The sequence below is a fragment of the Anthonomus grandis genome, chromosome 6 (genome assembly GCF_022605725.1).
Source record: "Anthonomus grandis grandis chromosome 6, icAntGran1.3, whole genome shotgun sequence".
In the NCBI taxonomy this organism is placed as follows: domain Eukaryota; kingdom Metazoa; phylum Arthropoda; class Insecta; order Coleoptera; family Curculionidae; genus Anthonomus; species Anthonomus grandis.
The window spans coordinates 5,738,463-5,758,051 of record NC_065551.1 but is presented as its reverse complement, the minus strand read 5'-3'; the positions used below and the strand labels follow the sequence as shown (position 1 = coordinate 5,758,051).

Here is a 19,589-nt window from a genome sequence, read left to right as displayed (position 1 = left end):
TATTCAACTCAAACAACTTAATGTAAACGGATGAGGCAAAAATCAAGACGAGTTTGTGAGTCGTCCGATTTCCTCCTGGTTCTGTCAGATAATATGTTGGACTGATACAAAGAAAATAAAGCTAAGGTCTGCCAAAATATTCTTTGGGTACCGATGTTTATTTAAATTGAATTACGCGACTTAACAAAGCAATTTATGTCGAAAAAAAATAGTTGCATCAGCTTAAAGGTTTACTTTGTGTGATTTTAGTGACATCCCAATTAAAACGGTTAGTTAAACATTTATAGTTTATGTCTATTGAAGTAGATTGAAGTTTGCGTCAGAAGTGACATGACATCATGAATAGAAATAATAGTTTGATTCATAATAAAAAAAAACAAAAATTGTTTGGATTTTTATAGAAGAGACAATAAGATAAGTATATATTATGAAAAATTAGTAGTGTAATACAGTAGTGTAAAAATGTATGGAAGCTTTTAATAACGTATAAATAAATACGTCGATATTAGGAAAAAGACCTCGTAAAACTATTTTTTGCATTGATAAAACTGTATGCATAAAATCATCTAGTTTTATTTTTTCTTTGAAATTTCACAGAGGATTGATCAATTGCCTGTAATTGGTAAAATATTTATATCCTTTACAGGGAATTGAAACAGACAGAGAGAGAAAAGAATGACTTTATCAACTGCCTGGAATTGGTTAATAATTATTTATTTCTTCCAGGCACTTGAGAGAGAGAGAGAGAGAAAGAGCTGCAGAGAGCACTGTGGCTCACAGCATAAAACCCTGTTGTCTTTCTATTTGGAAAAATTTGGAATTTAATCTATCCCTGGAAATGTCAAAAAGGATTAAAAGAATGACTTGATCAATTAGAAATATGAGAACTTGATTAGAAAAAAATTCATATGTTAGAAACAAAAGTTTGGAGCAGTTTGGAGGTATACTGGACTGACTACTTTCTTTCTATGGTACCGAAATATGTATACATTAACATGCAACAAAAGATAATATCTAAACATTGTTATCGCACAGGTTAACACATTATTCCCTTACCCAAAACCTGAGTTGGCCAGACCTGTTTATTTTTAATATACAGTAATTATATAATATGTATAAAGCTGGGTTGTAATAAAATACCTGTACCTAAATTACATCAAATTACAATAACTATATTTTCACAGATTTTCAGTAAACATAATCCTCTGGAATTAAATTAATTAATCATAAAATGGAAAAAATACATAAAATTAAAATTATCTATCATTATCAAGAAAAAATGACAATTGTATAAATAATTATAAGTATTCAGTGCCAATTATTGATAACTTTAACACCTAACTAATAATTATGAATATTAAAAAAAATGTTTTACATATGGTCAGCGATATCGATGTATACATTGTATAAATCAGTAATCGTCCAATTTTAAATACATTGTAAAAAATAACTAATCCCATTTTAAATATTAGATGCTAGGGCAGTTTGAACATACCCAAAACCTCCATTTGACATTTCAATAAATAAATTCTCTTTTCGATCGAGTTGTGTGAACGTGACGCAACAGAAAGTTTGTTATTGGTCGGAACATTCGTTCGTGGTATAGAAGAAATCGCGGCTGGGGATTTTCTATTTCAATTATTTACTCGTTAATCTCATCATCATTCAATGGAATTTCGCTATAATGAGGCAATCAAAATGATGCAACAATGTTGCTCTTAGTGGTTAACAAATAATAACAAAGTAAATGTTTTAAATTGCATAAACCATATAGGTACACGTAAGAAAAATTATAATTTAATCCTTTGTAACATAACTAATATTGAATCGAAAAGCTGGCACCGTTGCTTATCGAATCATTCATGTTTTGCATGGTGTTGGTGAGAATAACAATATTCTTTGGGCAACAATATGCAAATAAAATATTAATGTATGAGACAAAACAAGTCTAAAAATAACCATAGAGGGATCTGTATCCATTCTATGCTGCCGTCGTTATTGAAATTCTTTACTTAATTTTTAACAGTGAGTAAAATATTTTTTATTAATTAAATATATTATAAGTTTATATATGATCTGGTAAAGTCCTGGCACTGCTTTATAAAAATTGTATTAATATTAAAAAAATAAATAAATTTCTGCAAAATTCATATTTTTAATCAGGTTTTAATGGAACGTATAATTTGTAAGATCTTTTCTTTCATTGAATAACCAATTTCAATACAGGGTTCAGACAAACTTAATTACTGCAAATCAATTTACTACTAAGTTTTTTATTTAAATGATATTAAAACATACCTACATATCTGCTGTATCTACTCGTTTCAGTGGTATCAGTTTCGAGATTTACTCTATTACTTAACTTTGTCCAAACTTTTAATTTTTTTGTCGCGTAGACCAGTCTTGAGACCATTAGCACCTAAAGTGGGACCATTCCAGTATTGGATTGTTAGCCTGTTTAAGTCACAGCAAATATTTCTCACATGTTAGCCGCTTTACAAACCATCTATCATAAATACAGGATTTAACGCTGTCTCATCACACAAAAATACTCCAATCGTCTATGATCCAACAGATATTTTCTCTTGCAAACTTTATCATTTTGTTAAGATACTTAGCCAAACAAGTGCATAAACGTTCTGGAAAAACTGATGGTGGGCTGCAGGGTTCAGCTTGTCTGAGTGCCTGGCCCCTCAGGCTATGCTGGAGACAAGAAAGCGGACTCCCTTTCTAGTCTGGGCCTGGAAAGTATGTAGCTGTTGGATCGATAAAGAGTCTGCTGCGCTTAATAAGACGCGAAATCCATCTAGTGATAGGTCTTTTAACCGGACACTGACATTTAACACCCATCTGCACACTGTAGGTATTGCGGATAGCCCAGAATGTTAATAGTGTTGGGAAGAGAATGAAACTGCAGACCACATTATTGGTCGTAGCTCTTAGTACTCACGCTTGCTGGCTTGAAATATCCGGGCAACACCTAAACTTTCCCCAGCGATATCTTTTAAACCAGTGTGCCTTATTGGTTTTTCCAAGGTAGCCCTTAGTGAGGCACGATGGGTCCATTATGAGATTTATATGCCTAACAGGACCTTTGACTGCACACTGCCTTACATTTCAATTAGCCAAAAAACTCGGCTTGAGTAAGCCTTTCATTGGTAATCGAAGCTATTTTAAATGCAAGTGGAGCAGGTACAATATGCTAAGGCTAATAATCTGTAATGAATGTAATGAAGGACAATATTAACAGTATCACAAAATACAACAGTATAAACACAAGGTATTAATATCTCTAAAATTAAACAATTTAAAACAATGTGCTCAAACTAATTATTAACTGTAAATTGTCAAGATCTTTTAAGCTAAACAAGTTCATACAAATCATTAACCATCCTACTCATTTGTAACTTAAAGCTATTAATAAACGATCGCTAATTTCATAGTTATATGGAATATATTGATTTAATAGTAACATTATTCGGCTAGCTGGTTTGTTTTTACCAATATCAGTCTAAAACGGGTCTAGATGACCCGTAGGTTGGATTGTCTAGCAGATCGGATAGGAGCACGAAAGCATTTTTTCAAACAAATCAGGTGAATTAATTTGGTTGTTAAATATTTTGAATCCGAAACTCAAATTCAAATTTATTCGACGTATTTCCATCCGTGTATCCATACCCAGAACATTATGTCGCTTATTGTAACTAAGTTCATTCAAATCAAAACTTTTATTATCCAAAAAAAATAGTAGACACAAAGTGTATGCATTTCGTCACAGTTTTAAATAAAAATTTAAAATAAAAATACATAGATAACTAACATTCAAAAATATCCAACTATACTATACATTACAAAAAAATTAAAATAGTCAAAAGTAAACTGACATAACACAACCAAAAAAAGGATAAAAAGAAAAAAAGAAAACATTACATTACATCGTTAAAAAAGTTATAATACTTAACTGGCTGATCGACTAGATAGCTATCTACATCATAAAAACATTTATTGGCTAGGAATTCCTTTAACTTTCTTTTAAATATCGAAACGGTTTTACTAATCTTTATATCATTCGGTGATTTATTATATAGTTTTGGACCCATTCTTAATACAATTTTTTTAGAAATAAGTAGCCTGCTATGAGGCAAGCCATTTCTAGAACGAGTTGGGTTGGGTTGGGTTGGGTTGGGTTGGGTTGGGTTGGGTTGGGTTGGGTTGGGTTGGATCCAAGAGTAGAGTGTGATCACAAAATATCCGAACAGGGCACTCACCTTCCTCAAGAGCCTCGATTACTCCCGACAAAAATGTCAACAGCATTAGTGCTTAGTGATATGTAGTTTAAAAAGGAGAAAATTATTAAACTTTGACTGTACTCTCTTCTGACGTTTATAATGTAAGTTTTGTAAATTAGTGACCAAGCTATACAGGAATACTCCAGATGGCTCCTAACTATAATATAAAATATATAAGATTTTGAGGTCTGAGCATTCTTAAACTACCAGTATTGCCTAATAACAAATCCAGCCCTTAAAAATGCCTTACAAACTGCTTTTTTTAAAGCAATATAGAAATCTTAGTTCGAAACCGAAAAGCACACCTAAATTATTAATGAGTTAATGCAACCAATTGCAATATCTTAAATGCAGCATAATTTAATATTGGCTCTTTTTTCCTAGTAATTTTTTTGATTCGTGATGTAAGAGAAGCTCAACTTTATTAGTAAGATAGAGTAGACCACAGGATTAAATGCTTTTTTGAAGTCCAAATATATTACATAACTTTTATATTATTGTCCAAATTAGCCGCCAATTCACTGCAATAGATTGACCTCACATGAACTCTCTTTGGTAGAAAACCATACTCTTTAGACGGCCAATAAACGGTGTATGTAAGTAGATAGATTGTCAGTAACTAGAGACTTTAGGATTTTGCGGAAACACGACAACCCTGATATTAACCTGTAGTTCGATACATCATATCTATTTACGGTAACAGTAGTTTTTTCCACATAATAGGAAATCTGAAATAAAAAAAGTGAACCTTAATAATATATTAAAGTTAGTGCCAAGCTTAATGTAGTACTGAAATTTCATACAAATCCAGGGGCTATCCCGTCAGTCCTTTTATGAACGTCCAAAACAGCCAATTTATTGAACACTCTATCTGCTATAATATCTATAATCATGCTATAAAAATAGGATTACAAATGAATTTTTCTCAAGACACTTAAAATACGTTTGCTTAAATATGAAGAATGTAACTAAAACCAACCGGATAAAATCATTGGCTCGAAACCCAATTGCGTGGCGATAACATTGAAAAAGCTGACGATAATAGTCACATAGTATCAAACGTCAAATATCGTTCGTTGCCTTCGGTTGGTCCTGCCTATACACACCTTACGATCTCGTTCTTTTAATAGTATTTCACTGTTCAAACTTCTCAATTTGATAATGATATCTGCTTTTTTCAAACTTCTTCGTGTACTTATTACTTCAAAAAGTAAAATTTATTAATTACAGAAATAAAATTCAATAGGTAACTAAAAATACTTCGGTCATCCTCCACTAAATTTTATTTATAAAAACAATAATTTTATTTAGTGGAGGATGACCGAAGTATTTTTAGTTACCCATTGACATTATTAACTCCACTGCAAGAATGGATTACTTCTTCAACTAGAAATAAAATTGTTATAATATGATATCTAACAAAATAAAAGTACTAATAAAAACCTTTTTTATGAAAACTCGATAAAAACAATATTTTCAACTTTCTGTAAATTGTAATTGTTTAACTTCTATTTATTCTAATCCTGGCTGGTGCTTACTATTACATGGTTTGATTATCTAACGCTTAAAAAAGTAAAAAATCATAAAGTGCCAACATTCATATCAATTTCTCAGATCATACGAGTAATGTAGGATTTACTATGAAAAACAAACAGATGTACAAACAACAAACAATTCCTGGAAGTACTTTTGCTGATTGGCAAGTGTTCAGAGAAAAATGGCGAAATATCGACGAGGTAGAGGCGTCAGGGATTAAACAACAACATATGTACAGACTTTAAAATAAAGACAGTAAATATAAGATTTATAACCGATTAATAATTATTATAGAAGGTACTTAAAAAATTACAAGTTATTATATTCGTCCTAAATTCCGTGAAGGAAAAATGAATTTGTTTTGACGATGACATTCTGAGGAAATCCGCTGCACAGTGACAAGGCAAGAAAATAATGGACGTGCCTAAACTACTTAAAAAGTCTTAAACCGGATATGTAATAATTTGAAAGAAGAAGAATTTCCTGTCGTCCACTAAACTCTTTATATTAACTTAAACTGTGGAAGTACTGAAAAAAACAACAGCCCCGTTCCGATGACGCAAATCGTGCATCCGGTAAAAGCAAATTACGATTATTATTGCTATTTGTTGTTATTTTTCGAGTCAGCCTTATCGCATAATCGTATCATCGTTTAGTGTGCCATTAATAGTTTTGTTTTGCTTCGGATGTTTTTTTCGTTTGATATTATATGAGTTAGATATGGACAATGTAATTTATAATAATAAAATAAAGAACGTGTTCCTAATTTTTTTTAAATATATTTAGAATGCTTATTACGCTTATATGAATGTATTTATTATGCTTAACAGTTATTTTAATACTCACACAGATCCATTTATGATACAAAACATATTAGCTTATCTTTGATATTTGGGATGACGCCAAAAAAGCTGTTTGGGTCGAGTGGTTTAAGGGCTATTGAGTGTTCCCTCCCCTCTAGTCTCCCCTACCTATTCATTTATTATGATAAAAAATAGCATTTGGAAATTAGGACTAATTTTTTTGAAGACAGAAATTATTAACATGAGAAAATGCCATGAACCCATGCTTGGATTCTTTGAATATGTTTAGAATACTCCTGAAAATTGGACAAGACGTATCTTGTATTATACTATTTGACAAAATGTAGAATATCAAAGTTGATGTATCCGCTACGTTGATATTTGCCTGATAATAGTTTCCAAATTATTTTATTAATTAAAACTGTTTTTTTTTCAATGTATGGTGTTGAAACAGCTTGACTGTGGTTGTTTGAGAATATCCGTTGGTCAGATATGACACAATTGGAAAATATTGATGGCTATTGGAAGGCATCTGGCTTTCAAAGGCAATATTGAATTCCCATAGGCAAGGATATACAGTGGCGAACAAAAGTATGAAAACATTGATAAATCTTTAATATTTTATATATCATTACGATTTTTTAAAATAAATAACATTTTTGTATTAAGCGACGGAAGGCAACCAACATAGCATAAAGCAAACAAATAAATATTCCCTTAGATATATTTTGTAGATTTTTTTTTTATTAAAAAAAATGTAAACAAAAGTATGGAAACAGTTTTAGATTATAAGGAAAGAAACTACTATTCATTTAATAAATGTTTTTTTGTTAATATTTAGTTGACCTCTTAATGACTGCTTGGCGATGGCCTTCCCATTAAGTCAATTAGCTTCGTATAATAATCGATTGAAATTTTACTCCATTCTTTCTGCAACAACTATTCATAGAGCTTCTCGGGTATTGATGTTGACTTTTTCTAATTTGATTTTCCAAGTGCTGTCAAAACTTCTCTATAGGGTTCAAATCAGGTGAATGGGAAGGCAAATTCAATACTCCCAATGGTAGATATTCTTCATATGGCAACAAGTTAATCTCCAATATGTCAACATACTTTTAAGAATTCATAAGCCTTCAATTCTGACTAGTGGATCAGTTTCATATCGCCTAAAACACCCCCGCACCATGAGATTTCCTCTACCGTGTTTGACAGTTGGAATCAAATACTTTGGGTCGAATCTTCGACAAGGAGGCCTTCGTACATATCCTGTAGAATCACTTCCGAATAAATTAAACGTGCTTTCATCTCTGAAAAGTCTCTAGCAAAGTTTAATCTGGCCACTGTAGACCGTTTCGTCAACAACTTTTTTTTGACAGCACTTCGACCCTAAAGATTTCCCATTATAAGGCGACGTCTAACAGTCATGTCAGAAAGCTTAACGTTTGGGACTTTCTCCTTAAGTTCCTTATTAATATCAACAGCAGTTTTTTTGGGTCACTTCTAAATTTCATTAAAAATGCTCGGTTTATTTTTGACCCAGTTTTTCGTGGTTTTATAATTTAAGTGCAGTTCCTCGTTGTATATAACGCTTAACAATTTTATATACAGTATCCCTTTTTATGTTAAGGCGTTTAGAAACGTCAATTTAATTCACACCTCTTTGGTATAATACAACTAGTTTCTGTTCTAAGTCAGCGTCGTAATACTTGCACTTGGGCATTATTCTTGGCACTACTTTAATAAACCACAAATGATGATGGCCAAGCAATAACTAAAGTAAACTTTATAGAAGAATATGTAACATTTTTCCAGACTTTTGTGAACAAAATACCAAAAATCCGTAAAAACAAGTTAATCGTTTTTTATGCTTTATCACTATAATTGCTGAGGTTTAACAAACATACACAGAATACACTATTAGCCGTAAATCAGGTAATTGTAATAAATAGTATAAAAATAAATTGTTTCCATACTTTTATTCGCCACTGTACATTAATTGTATATAGGCCATTTAGAAATTCGTAAAAATATTTATGGCTCATAAAAAATAAGCCTTCGGGTTGTGTCTTTAAACTTCTAATTTAAACCTATTTAATTATTAAGCCTAATTTTTTATCAGAACTTATTAAGTCTCAAAAAAAAACAATCTATAGAATAACAAAAGTAAATATTTTAAAGATCGAAATGTAAAGCCTTAATAGAAATTGAAGTGGCAAAATAAAAATTTTCAAAATGATATGAATTTCCAATAGATAAAAATTTATTTCTTATAACGGCACATTTTTTTAAAAAGAATGGCAAGCCTCAACTTTCTGCTTACAAAATTTTGGCTCAAATTTCAAACGAACATTTAGCTTCAGTCTCTTAATTGGCTTTGTTCGCGGTGACAGTTCTGAACGCATTCCGGATCAGTCTTCATCCTTTAAGGATATGCGCATGCGTGATTCATAACCGTTTCGGAATTTATTTTAACCGCGAACGATTCACGGAGTGTCAACATCTAAATTTGTTTGGGTTAGTATAGGTTATGTTTTTCGATTGTTTGGGAAGAACTGTTTTTTAAACAGTAAGGATTTAAAGCAGATAAATGGCTAAGAAATACTGTAATAAATTTTAATGGAGTTCCTTTCTCCTAATGGAATCTTTTTTTTGTTCTTTATAATATGAAGATGCAGCAAATCGTCTACCAGTTCATTCGTCAATGCTGAGCTCATACGAAAATGTTAAAAATACAGGTTATCATCAGATTGTGGGACAATCAAAATATCCAACATGTTTGGGAACATCGGTAACTTCTAAAAGGCTCTCCAAGTTTTCATCATTGGAACTCAAATGTCCAGACTCAGACATGATAATTTTATTATGGACACCTAATCTAAAACAAAATCGATTTAATTAAACAGAAATTGCTATTTAAGTAACAAACCACCCATAAAACTAATAAAAGACAGTAGGACAAACATTTACTATTTGTAATAGTAACTATTATTGGTTTTATATTTAAAAAGAAAATGAAATAAGCTCCACTTATCAGAAAATAAACACAAAAATAGTAAATAGCCAACATACATCAAATACGTCATTAAAAATCTACTGCGCAAGTCCAGAACTCAAAATTCTAATGAGAGTCCAAGTATTAGCTTTGTTTTGGTTCTGATTTTGGGATGATTCTAGAACTGCGCAGAACTCGTTGCGCCGTAAAGTAAAATCCGGAATCGCTCCCGTTTCAATTCTGCATGGTATGGAACCCGAACGCTTGACGCACTGACAGTAAACAGCTGATTCTAATTGTTTATTTACTAAACACAACTTGTTTTGAAATTTTTAATATTGCTTATTGCTTTGGTTTTGGACCTTTTTAAAGCTTTTTTAAACATTAGGACTGGAATAAAAATGTCAATAGATTTAAAAAAAAATCAATAGATAATTCTTAGGTCAAGTGAAATCTATCTACAAGAAAAACAATAAACATTAACAAACATGAACTTAAAAATATACCTGGACTGCTAATGCATATGGCCACGATACCCAAAAATGACCACTGCATGGTGGCCGCCATTTTTATAGTGGTTGTGTCCTTTTGATGTTGATCACTCTGAAAATTTTTAGTGTTGCCAACAAAAAATATATAAAATAACGGTAATGAAGTTGACATTTGACGTGTGAGTATAGCGGATTGCCTAGTTTTTGACGACGCTTGGATTTATCGTCTGGAACAGGCGATGTATCTTTCTCCTTATTTAATACGTGAATAATGTATCACCATCTTTATTTAAAGGTATTTGATTCAGTTTCTCAAAACCGAATTATTGTGAATTGTCCGTCTGTGTTGTTTATAATAGAATAATATATTGAGTTGTTGACAGAATAATATTTTTTTTCTATATAAACCCTTTATAATTATAAACCCTCATAAAATCATCTATATTCTGATTCTTATATATGGTTGTAACTATTAATGTGGAAACACACTACATGGAAGGAAAGTAAAACTTAGAAAACTAAGGAAAGTATACTTAGTAATAGTAAAAATAGAAAGAAAATAAGTATTTTTAACTGAATTTGTTAAGTAAATACAAGCAAAAATTTAAATGAATATCATAATTTTCATGGTATTAGGATCTATAAGATTCAAGATTATCAGAATGATAACACAAATATTTTAAAGTGCACGCATCTATTCCAAGTTGATTGAAACTTTGTCTCATTTTAGGTGAGGATTACTTTTTTTCATACATTTTAAAGAAATTCTTAAAGAAGTACCAGAAAAATCACAGATCTAATGCAACTATCTTAAATTCTTACCTATATGTAACTTTTTATTTTGTATTTTTGTAAACATAACCTCTCAAAAACCTTAATTGTTTTGTTTCCCTACAGTTGGCACAATTAAAATTTGTCAGTGACCAACATCGAAAGGACACAATCACGCAAAATGGCGGCCCCCTAGTAGTGGTCATTTACCTTTCATTGAATTGGCAGTCCAGGTATATTTTTAAGTTCGTGTTAACAAAGCATAAAAAATAACTTATTTACTTCTTCTTCTTCTTCTTACTCTTCTTCTTCTCAAATTTAGTGAAGTGGAGTAAAATTGTAAGGATATATTTTTTGCGCATGTGCGAACTGCCTGATTCTGAATTGATTCTACTCTCGAGCAGGGATTTTTGGACGATTCTAGGACAATTCTGAACCGGTCCAAAAAAAACCAAAACACCAAACTTTCAATTTGGAATCAATTCTAATTTTACCAAAACGCATAAAACAATCTGCGCATGTGCAAAACAATTCTTGACGATTCTAACAGGGACCAAAACAAAGCTATTGATTGAACTAGTTACAGATTGATCCGGAACAAGTAACAAAACATCCGTGAACGGCAAGATTTCGAACTAGAAGTTTAAGACTGGTCACCGCGAACGCTCTTTTTAACAATGCGCATGCGAAGTAGTTCTGAACTTGTCCAGGATTGTCAACGCGAACAAAGCTAATATCATCCCCGTGCAAATCCTTTGTCAGATTATTATTTCTAGGTATATTAAATATTTGATCGAATCCAAAATGTTCTTTTACGTAATGACGATTATGTAATGGGATTATCACAAATAAATGTGATATAAACAATAATGGCGACATACTCATCAAACATTTTGTTCTTAACTGTCGCAAATTTTACTAGTTCTGTCTGAATGTGTTGAATGTTTTTAATTTGTTAGTCGGCAGTATCGATAAATAAAGTCAATCGAAAATATAGCCTAAACGAGGCAGCAGCTTGGAAATTAGCATGCAAAAATATATACATAAAAATGTTATAATTATTAATGGCGTTAAAAGTTGCTTAGAAAGACAAGTTAGGATACTTCTATAAAAACTCTCGATAATGACATGATGTCTATAAACTTACTAACAGCCGCCAAATGTACAACCAGTTTTGTCGAAACCAGCCTTGCGCCTCCGTGCAGACCTGATACGGACCTAAAACATGCGGTCGTCAGATTTTCATAAACATACACATAAGACAAAAACAGAATTCGTTGTGGTCAGTGGTACTGGTGATCATGTTCCACATCCGCTTTGGGTACGTGCCACCCACAAGGCAAGGTCGTTTACTATTACAAGTTCGTTACAACTCCATATTGTTGTTTATAATGATATTATTATTGTTGTTATTGTTAGTCATTCATTTTCCTGTTTACTTGCATATCGCCATTGTTTTCTAAGTTGCCAGTTCCGTTTCAGTGTGGGACCACCACGTCAATGATTGCCGCAATGAATGAACGAAACCAAATGTTTATGATGATTGCGTTATTTTAGGCTGAGAATAATGATAAATGAGAGAGAAATGTCTTTGGCAACGATATTATTTATTTATTTATGAACAATAATTCTAAAACTTGGTTGGACGAGCAGTAGGTCTTATTGTTATTTATCGACAAGCTTTCATTCAAACGTCCCACGTTAGTTACGAAGAAAACAAACCATAAATGTAAGACGTTTTATCTAAAAACGTGTCGGAATGAAAAAGCTTATAAATCGTTTCACAATATTACGTCAAGGACGCCGTGAGTCGATAAAGGACAACTTATACACGGTTTTACGCACAATTTGAGCTGGCGGCGTATAATGGGCTATCCAATGTCACCTCACGCAGTTTTCAAAATTATTATGTCTCCGTTGTTGCCACTGTCGAAAGATTTTCAGAAAATTGAGTTATTTTAAATATGTAAAAAGTAAATAGAATGCATGTTATATTATTAATTATAGTATTAGTGCAGATGATTAAAGATACTTTTTTACATAAGGAAGGTACGGATTATAGAAGATATTTTTTTACTCTTGCTGTGTTTTTCCGCGGCTTTCGTGTTTTCTGTTTTTTGGTTAAGATTATTGGAAAAGTTGCAAATAAAAGATGTGGAGAAGAAATAAAGTTAGCAAAGATAGCGTGCGTACCATGGCTACAATAACGCCGTTTTGAGCATTAAATGTAGCTCGACGTCTGACTGAGAATTGTTTCTTTAATCTTGCCGATGTACATCCATATTAAGATCATGTGGACGTCAAATTACGTCACCGTGTTCATTATAAACAGAACCAAAAAGAACTCCAACTGTAAAATTCTAATCAGAAAAATACATTTACTTGAAAAGGAATGAAACCCAATGTGTTAACCTTTTTTTTGGAAAATTACCTTCACATACCTAGTTCAGTCTGGATTATGATACAATATACAAGCATGGAAAGATCATCGTTGTAAGATTTACTATTAATTGCCTTCTTCGGGTATTTTAAACGATTCTCCTCATCTATGTTGTGTTTCTCATAGTGAGCTGAGCCTATGGTGCATCGCGTGGAAATTTAAATCTGTTTCTCTTTCTATTCTGCACACAATACAGTCGACAACTTTGTAGGAGAATCTTCATTAATAATGCTTCCATTTAATTTTAAAACAAACTATTTAAAGCTATCAAAAGAAGTTTAAGTCCATAAAATCCATAAATTGATATTAATCTTAAAAGTACATCAGTAGAATCGATACCTAATCTCAAAAACTATGTTTTAAGTAGGAATATTTTAGATGTTTTAGATAGAATAAATGGTACAACTATGGTAAAAAAAGTATAAATGGTAATAACCTCTTTTCTAGTTAAAGAGCTGTGGTTGGCAAAAGCACCGAATCCGCAGATTCGATAAGCTTCATTCATTTTATTATCCTTCCTCGAGTTTGTTTAGAGTTTTTTTAATGGAATGTCTTGAAAGCTAGATTGTTCTCTCTCTCTTATTTAAACTTAACTAATTTAATTTCTTTTGTTTCAGAATTCGTATGGCAAGTGTCACTATGCGCAAGAGGCCTGGGCGCAGGACGCACCGGTTTTTACCGATTGTGTTTGACAGATACGAAAATTACCCTATATAAGATTGGTGAAGCTTTTCCCACCATAATTGAGCTGTTACTTACCAGCGTACGTAGCTGTGGAAACTTGAAAAACTTCTTTTACTTAGAGGTAATATAAACCTACATAAAAATATTTTTATCTTGCTATTTAATAGTAAATGGGTGCGACTTTTCAGTTTTATAAGTAGTTTTCCACTTTATCGTCAAGCCTTAAACATATGCAAAAAATGGTTATAAATACTGTTTTTTTAATTTTTTTTTACGCAAACCGAGCAGAGATAAATTATTTCATTTAAATATGATCTACCTCAACAACACACAATCGCTTATGTGCACATTGATATAATTATTATAATTAGGTATGTATTTAGTATTCAGTAATACACGTGGGAACTTGTCTGTAAACAGGTCAATTAAAATAGGTTTATTCAGAATAAAATCAATAAATACACGGGTTATACCAACGTTCGGCTATAAAGTACAGTGATTTAAAAAATATATAAAATTTGAAAGAAATTTCCGTTACCACTTCATTCCTTTAGTTTAACCTGAACGGATTTTTTTAAGTACCGGCCTTTCATGATATTTGTGGTCTTCTAGTAAATCTTCAGGTTAATATTGCATATTTATTTTGACTGAGATTCTTTAAGAAGTAACTTCGTTATGTTCTACGACAGTTGGAGAATAATCTAATTGCACATATTTTATCTCATCACCGTATACTTCACATGCATGTATAGTCCTTCCTAATATCCTGTAAACACTCCCGTGTGATTTCAACTAATTGTAGAGTCTAACAATAGTTTGTGGACATTCTCTTTTTCGTAAGTTACATATACTTAAATCCTCTCCAAAAATTAAAATTATTTTAAGGTTCAAATTCTCTGTGGCGTATTGTTAAAGCATTTTTTTCTTAATTAAGCAAGAATCTATATCTTAAGATAGAAAAGAGTTATTATTCAATATAAAATAGTACATTTAATAAATAGCCACCACGAAATCTTTGGCACAGGACACTGTGCGGTCCGTCGTTCAAATTTTCGCATACACCTTTTACTTCAAATCGCCCTAGAGGTAAAACTGCATCGGCGTTAGATCGCACGATCTTGGTGATCAATTTTATTCGCCAAATCTGATGATAGGATCTGGAAACTTGGTGGCCCTTACCATCATTATTTAACATCCTTTGTGAATATTGCATGAGAGTATTCAAAACCCTAAATTTGGCAGTACTGCTTATTAACGTACTCGTTCCGTTGTTGCAAATGTGCCTCATCAAAGAAAATTATTTTCCGCATCAATTTCACGATCAAGACGACGCACTGCGCATGGCGTCTTTTGTCCAGATTTGTCGTAGAGTTTGTTTTGGTCAATTCTAATTGACAGTCGGAATTCAATTTTTTTTTTATTTTTCCTCACCGCAACTATATTTTCGAGGAATCAACAAAGATGATAACAAAAAGCAAATAAACGTAAAAGGATTTAATTTAGGAAAACAATTATTTTCAAAAGTTTAAGTAGAGAATCAATACAAATATAAGTAAAAATAATATACATAACTTAGTTAAATTGGATAACAAATTGTATGTACTTAAACCTGCTGTTTGATATGTAACAGCGGAGATGAGGATGATAAAATTTACAAGTGTGATACATCAACATGTGTTTTTTTAGATATTTTCATTGGGTCGTCCTGAAGCGACTTTAAAAAACCAACATCTAGTATATCTAAGATAGCTAAATGATCTATAAAAATAAATATAACCAGTGCTCGCCAAGCTTTCATAGAAGGTCCACGGGTATTAAAGTGCCTTCGGGAAAGAGAGAAAGACGAATACTAGCACATATTGGAAGCGAAAAGGGATTTTTAAAAGAAGGTCTGCTAACCTTTGAGTCGACTCGCACAGGAGATTACTATAAAGACATGACGTCTTCGAAGACTATTTTGGTAAAATGATAAAATTTCTTCCGGCTAATTCGGTGGTGGTTATGGATAACGCAAGAAATCATTTACGGCGAATAGAGAAGACGCCAACTTCATATTGGAGAAAGCAAGAAATTATCATTTGGCTGACTGCAAAAGGTATGCGTTTGAAGCAAATTTGATTTAAAAAAAAAAGAACTTCTGGCCATAGCAAACTCGTTTCATGAAATACGCCGTGAAAGATATAGCCGAAAAATATAATATAACTGTACTACGCTTACTGCTATATCATTGCGAACAAAATCCTATAGAACTGATATGGGTGCAGGTAAAAGGATTTGTAGCAAGACAAAACACGACTTTTAAAATGAAAGATGTTAGGCTACTGTTTGATCAAGCCATTACGGAAGCGACATCATAGAATTGTCGAAAAGCAGTCCAGCATGTAATTAAGGAAGAGGACAAAATGTGGGAACTTGACAACCTGATCGATCAGACAGTCGACCCTTTAATTATAACGTCAAAAGGTCATGACAGTTCGTCAGATGATGAAGACTAAAATCTATCATAATTTAATTCTTATACACTGTGCAAAAAGTTCCAGATCCAAAAGTGTGATTTTCAACTGTTTTGCTCTACATATTATGTTCAATAAATTTGTGAAAAAATAAATTATTCCATTTAAACAAAAGTAACTCTTATTCACGATTACGTTGTAAGGCTCCCCGTATACCTAAAAATATTTTTATAATATAGATCTAAAAGATATCTATAAGCTTTCTTTAGGACACTTTTATATCTATGTATATATTATACCATGTATAGGGTGTCCCAAATTCGTCGGCCAACATGGGGCAGGCATTTTGTTATGCATGATGTTGCGCAACTTTTTACTAATTTAACCAACTCAACCAACCCTGTATCTCTAAAAGTTATCCAGTTTCCGATGTTGACTCATGAATTTGGGATCCCTGTGCATACGTATTATATTACATTTTTACTATTTTTTTAAAAATAAAATTGCATTTACATAAATCATAAGGCAATATATATATAATATATAATATATATAATATAATATAAGGATATATATAATAATAAGTCTCATAAAGAAACAAGTCTCAGTTGCACGCCTTTGGCGAACCGTTTTCAATGTTTATCAGTGGATAACGATGGGCAAAACTCATGAATTGACCCAAAACCGAATGGCACTACCTGCACTCGACGAAAATAAGGAATTTTACATTGAAACTAATACATAACTACGGTAGTGGCATAAAATATTGGTGGGTCACCGAGTACAACTTTTGCATACCTAACGAGATTTTATTGCTCTATACATTTCTGAAATAGAGTATAAATACATTTCTTCTCTAAACCGCATTTTTAAGAAATACCGTAAGCTGCACTAATAGCAATTTACAACTACTTCAAAAATTACTAGTAGTAAAAGATGCTTTTTGGCACATACTTATTCCTACAATATATGGTGCCAGAAGTCATTAAATACAAAAATGATAAAATGCAGCAAATAAATTATTATAACATTTTATAGATACAATAGAGTCTAAAATATATGTTTTGATATTTTTTGGAACTAGCTGAAAATAGTTCATGCCTGGGTAATAGCATTCGTTTTAAAATACCTAGTTTTCAGGGAATATAACTGCAAATTTAGTAATTTCATTTGAAGTTAATAAGTATTTACGTTATTAATGACCTGGACATAAAAATGTATACAATAAGGTGTCGGTGCCCGTATGAACAAATATGTTCTGTTCGACTTCCTTCCGCGTCGACAACCCACTATAGAAACTTCAATAACCTGAATATTTTAAATGGTCTTCAACCTAGTTTAGTATTTCAAGATCCACTTAAAATTCATACGATGTTCAATTAAGCGTAAGCTGTAAGCAGGTAGGCGCCTAGCTGAGGCAATTAAATTAAACATAAAAATTAAGTTAAAAAAAAAACACACATTGTTCATTCGGCGCCTCAGAGTAATAAAAAAAAGTCGGCGCATGCTAAAAAGAAGCAACTTGGTACAGTTTTACTTTCGATATGCAACATGAACGCAGGTTTACGGCTTTAAACTTGACATTAAAAAGTGGTCATAAAATACACGAGCTTCGATAAAACTTTACTTACGTTACGTTAGGTACCTTATTTTATTGACCCGAACGCAGTTTTTTACGCTAATCATAAATTTTACCGCACATGCAACTCAAACTATCCATGTGCTGCATTCGCGTGTAGGCGTCAAGTGTCATCTCTATTTATTATTTTACTACTTGGTGTACGTGAGATATAAATAATAGTAAATGCTTTTTTTTAAATTTTGCGTAGCTATAGACTCCTAAAGTCAATAACCTTATTATCTAATCTCATTTGATCTATAAAGGTATCTATAGCCTTGTAAAGCTTAGATTCTTCACAGGTTAATTTTCCAAAGTGTTTGCTTCCAATCGTTAGCAATTTTTTTATGATTTCATTTGGATTTTCACAATAATTTAAAACAAAAAAACGAAGAAATTGAAAATAATAAAAACGATTTATTTGCCCTTGATCGGAGTTCATTAATTGCAATGTATGAACTAAATGCCACCGTCGTTCATGTAACCGGAATGTATTTAGGTTAAAGAAATTTTCTACAAGTCTACAGAACAAATCAGGTTTTATACCGATAATTTCACATATGATTCTGATGTTTGTTTGTTGCCGAAGATCTATCAATGTAAGTTCACAAACCGCAGATATCGCACAAACTGTAGGTCTCCGCATGATCTTGACAAACATTTACCAATACGCCTCCAGACCTAGAGGTACATTAAACAGTTACCCTTTTACAATTCATTTTAGTTTTCTTGCATAATTCGTGTATGACGAAGCATGTTTTCGAAGATGTAAAAGTTTGACAGTGTCATCACACTTTCGCCAAAAATGCTATGTAATTAATATGTTTCGAATAACATCTAAAAAAACCACGCCGAAAGGTTTTGATGTTAGCTACATATTTCTTTCTACTTGTTTTAGAAGGTCTATTTTAAAAGTAAAAGACAAAATTTTTCTTTGATCGGTCATTTTTCTATAAGATTGCTCAGCAAGGTGTTCTCAACACATTAATCGCATATATAGTACTCCATGACTATTTTTGTATATGTTTTGAGGTTAGCACCCGTTATAATATATATAAATAAGTTCTTATCATTGGTTTCTTTCTTAACAGGTTGGAAGAATGAGTGATCTTGGGGCAGGCGAAATGTGGTTCGAAGCAGATGACACCAACATTGCGTTGAATATTCAAACAACTGTCAAGCAGTAAGTATCTATGAATTAAAGTAAAAAACCCAACCGAACGAACATTTCTTATAAAATGGAGTGACAATTCCAATTCTCTATAGTATGAGAGCGTAATTGACACCAATAAACTTTATTTAATAATGGTAACCCTTACCGCTAGATGTCTGTTTCGAAAATCATTCCAATCAGTCCATAAAACACTTTTCCAATGATAGCAATGATTTTAGACAATAAATGAAAAGATTTTAAATGTAGTCAACCGAAATGAAAAATGTACAGTCCTGCGATTTTTTTATATCCGTCAGCACTAAGGCCCTAACATAAAAAGCTCAGTGTGGGACTGACGT

At 32.1% G+C, this 19,589-nt stretch overlaps 1 protein-coding gene across 4 annotated transcripts in view; it reads left to right on the top strand.

Annotated features, from left to right (window-relative positions):
• The window catches only part of LOC126737058 (serine-rich adhesin for platelets), a 121,237-nt gene that overhangs the window by 41,921 nt on the left and 59,727 nt on the right, over nt 1-19,589 (top strand). For all 4 annotated transcript variants that reach the window (XM_050441747.1, XM_050441749.1, XM_050441746.1 and 1 more), the window contains exons 2-3: nt 13,940-14,127; nt 19,169-19,260. In XM_050441747.1, the coding sequence (XP_050297704.1) occupies nt 13,940-14,127; nt 19,169-19,260 (280 nt within the window). The remainder of the gene's footprint in view (nt 1-13,939; nt 14,128-19,168; nt 19,261-19,589) is intronic.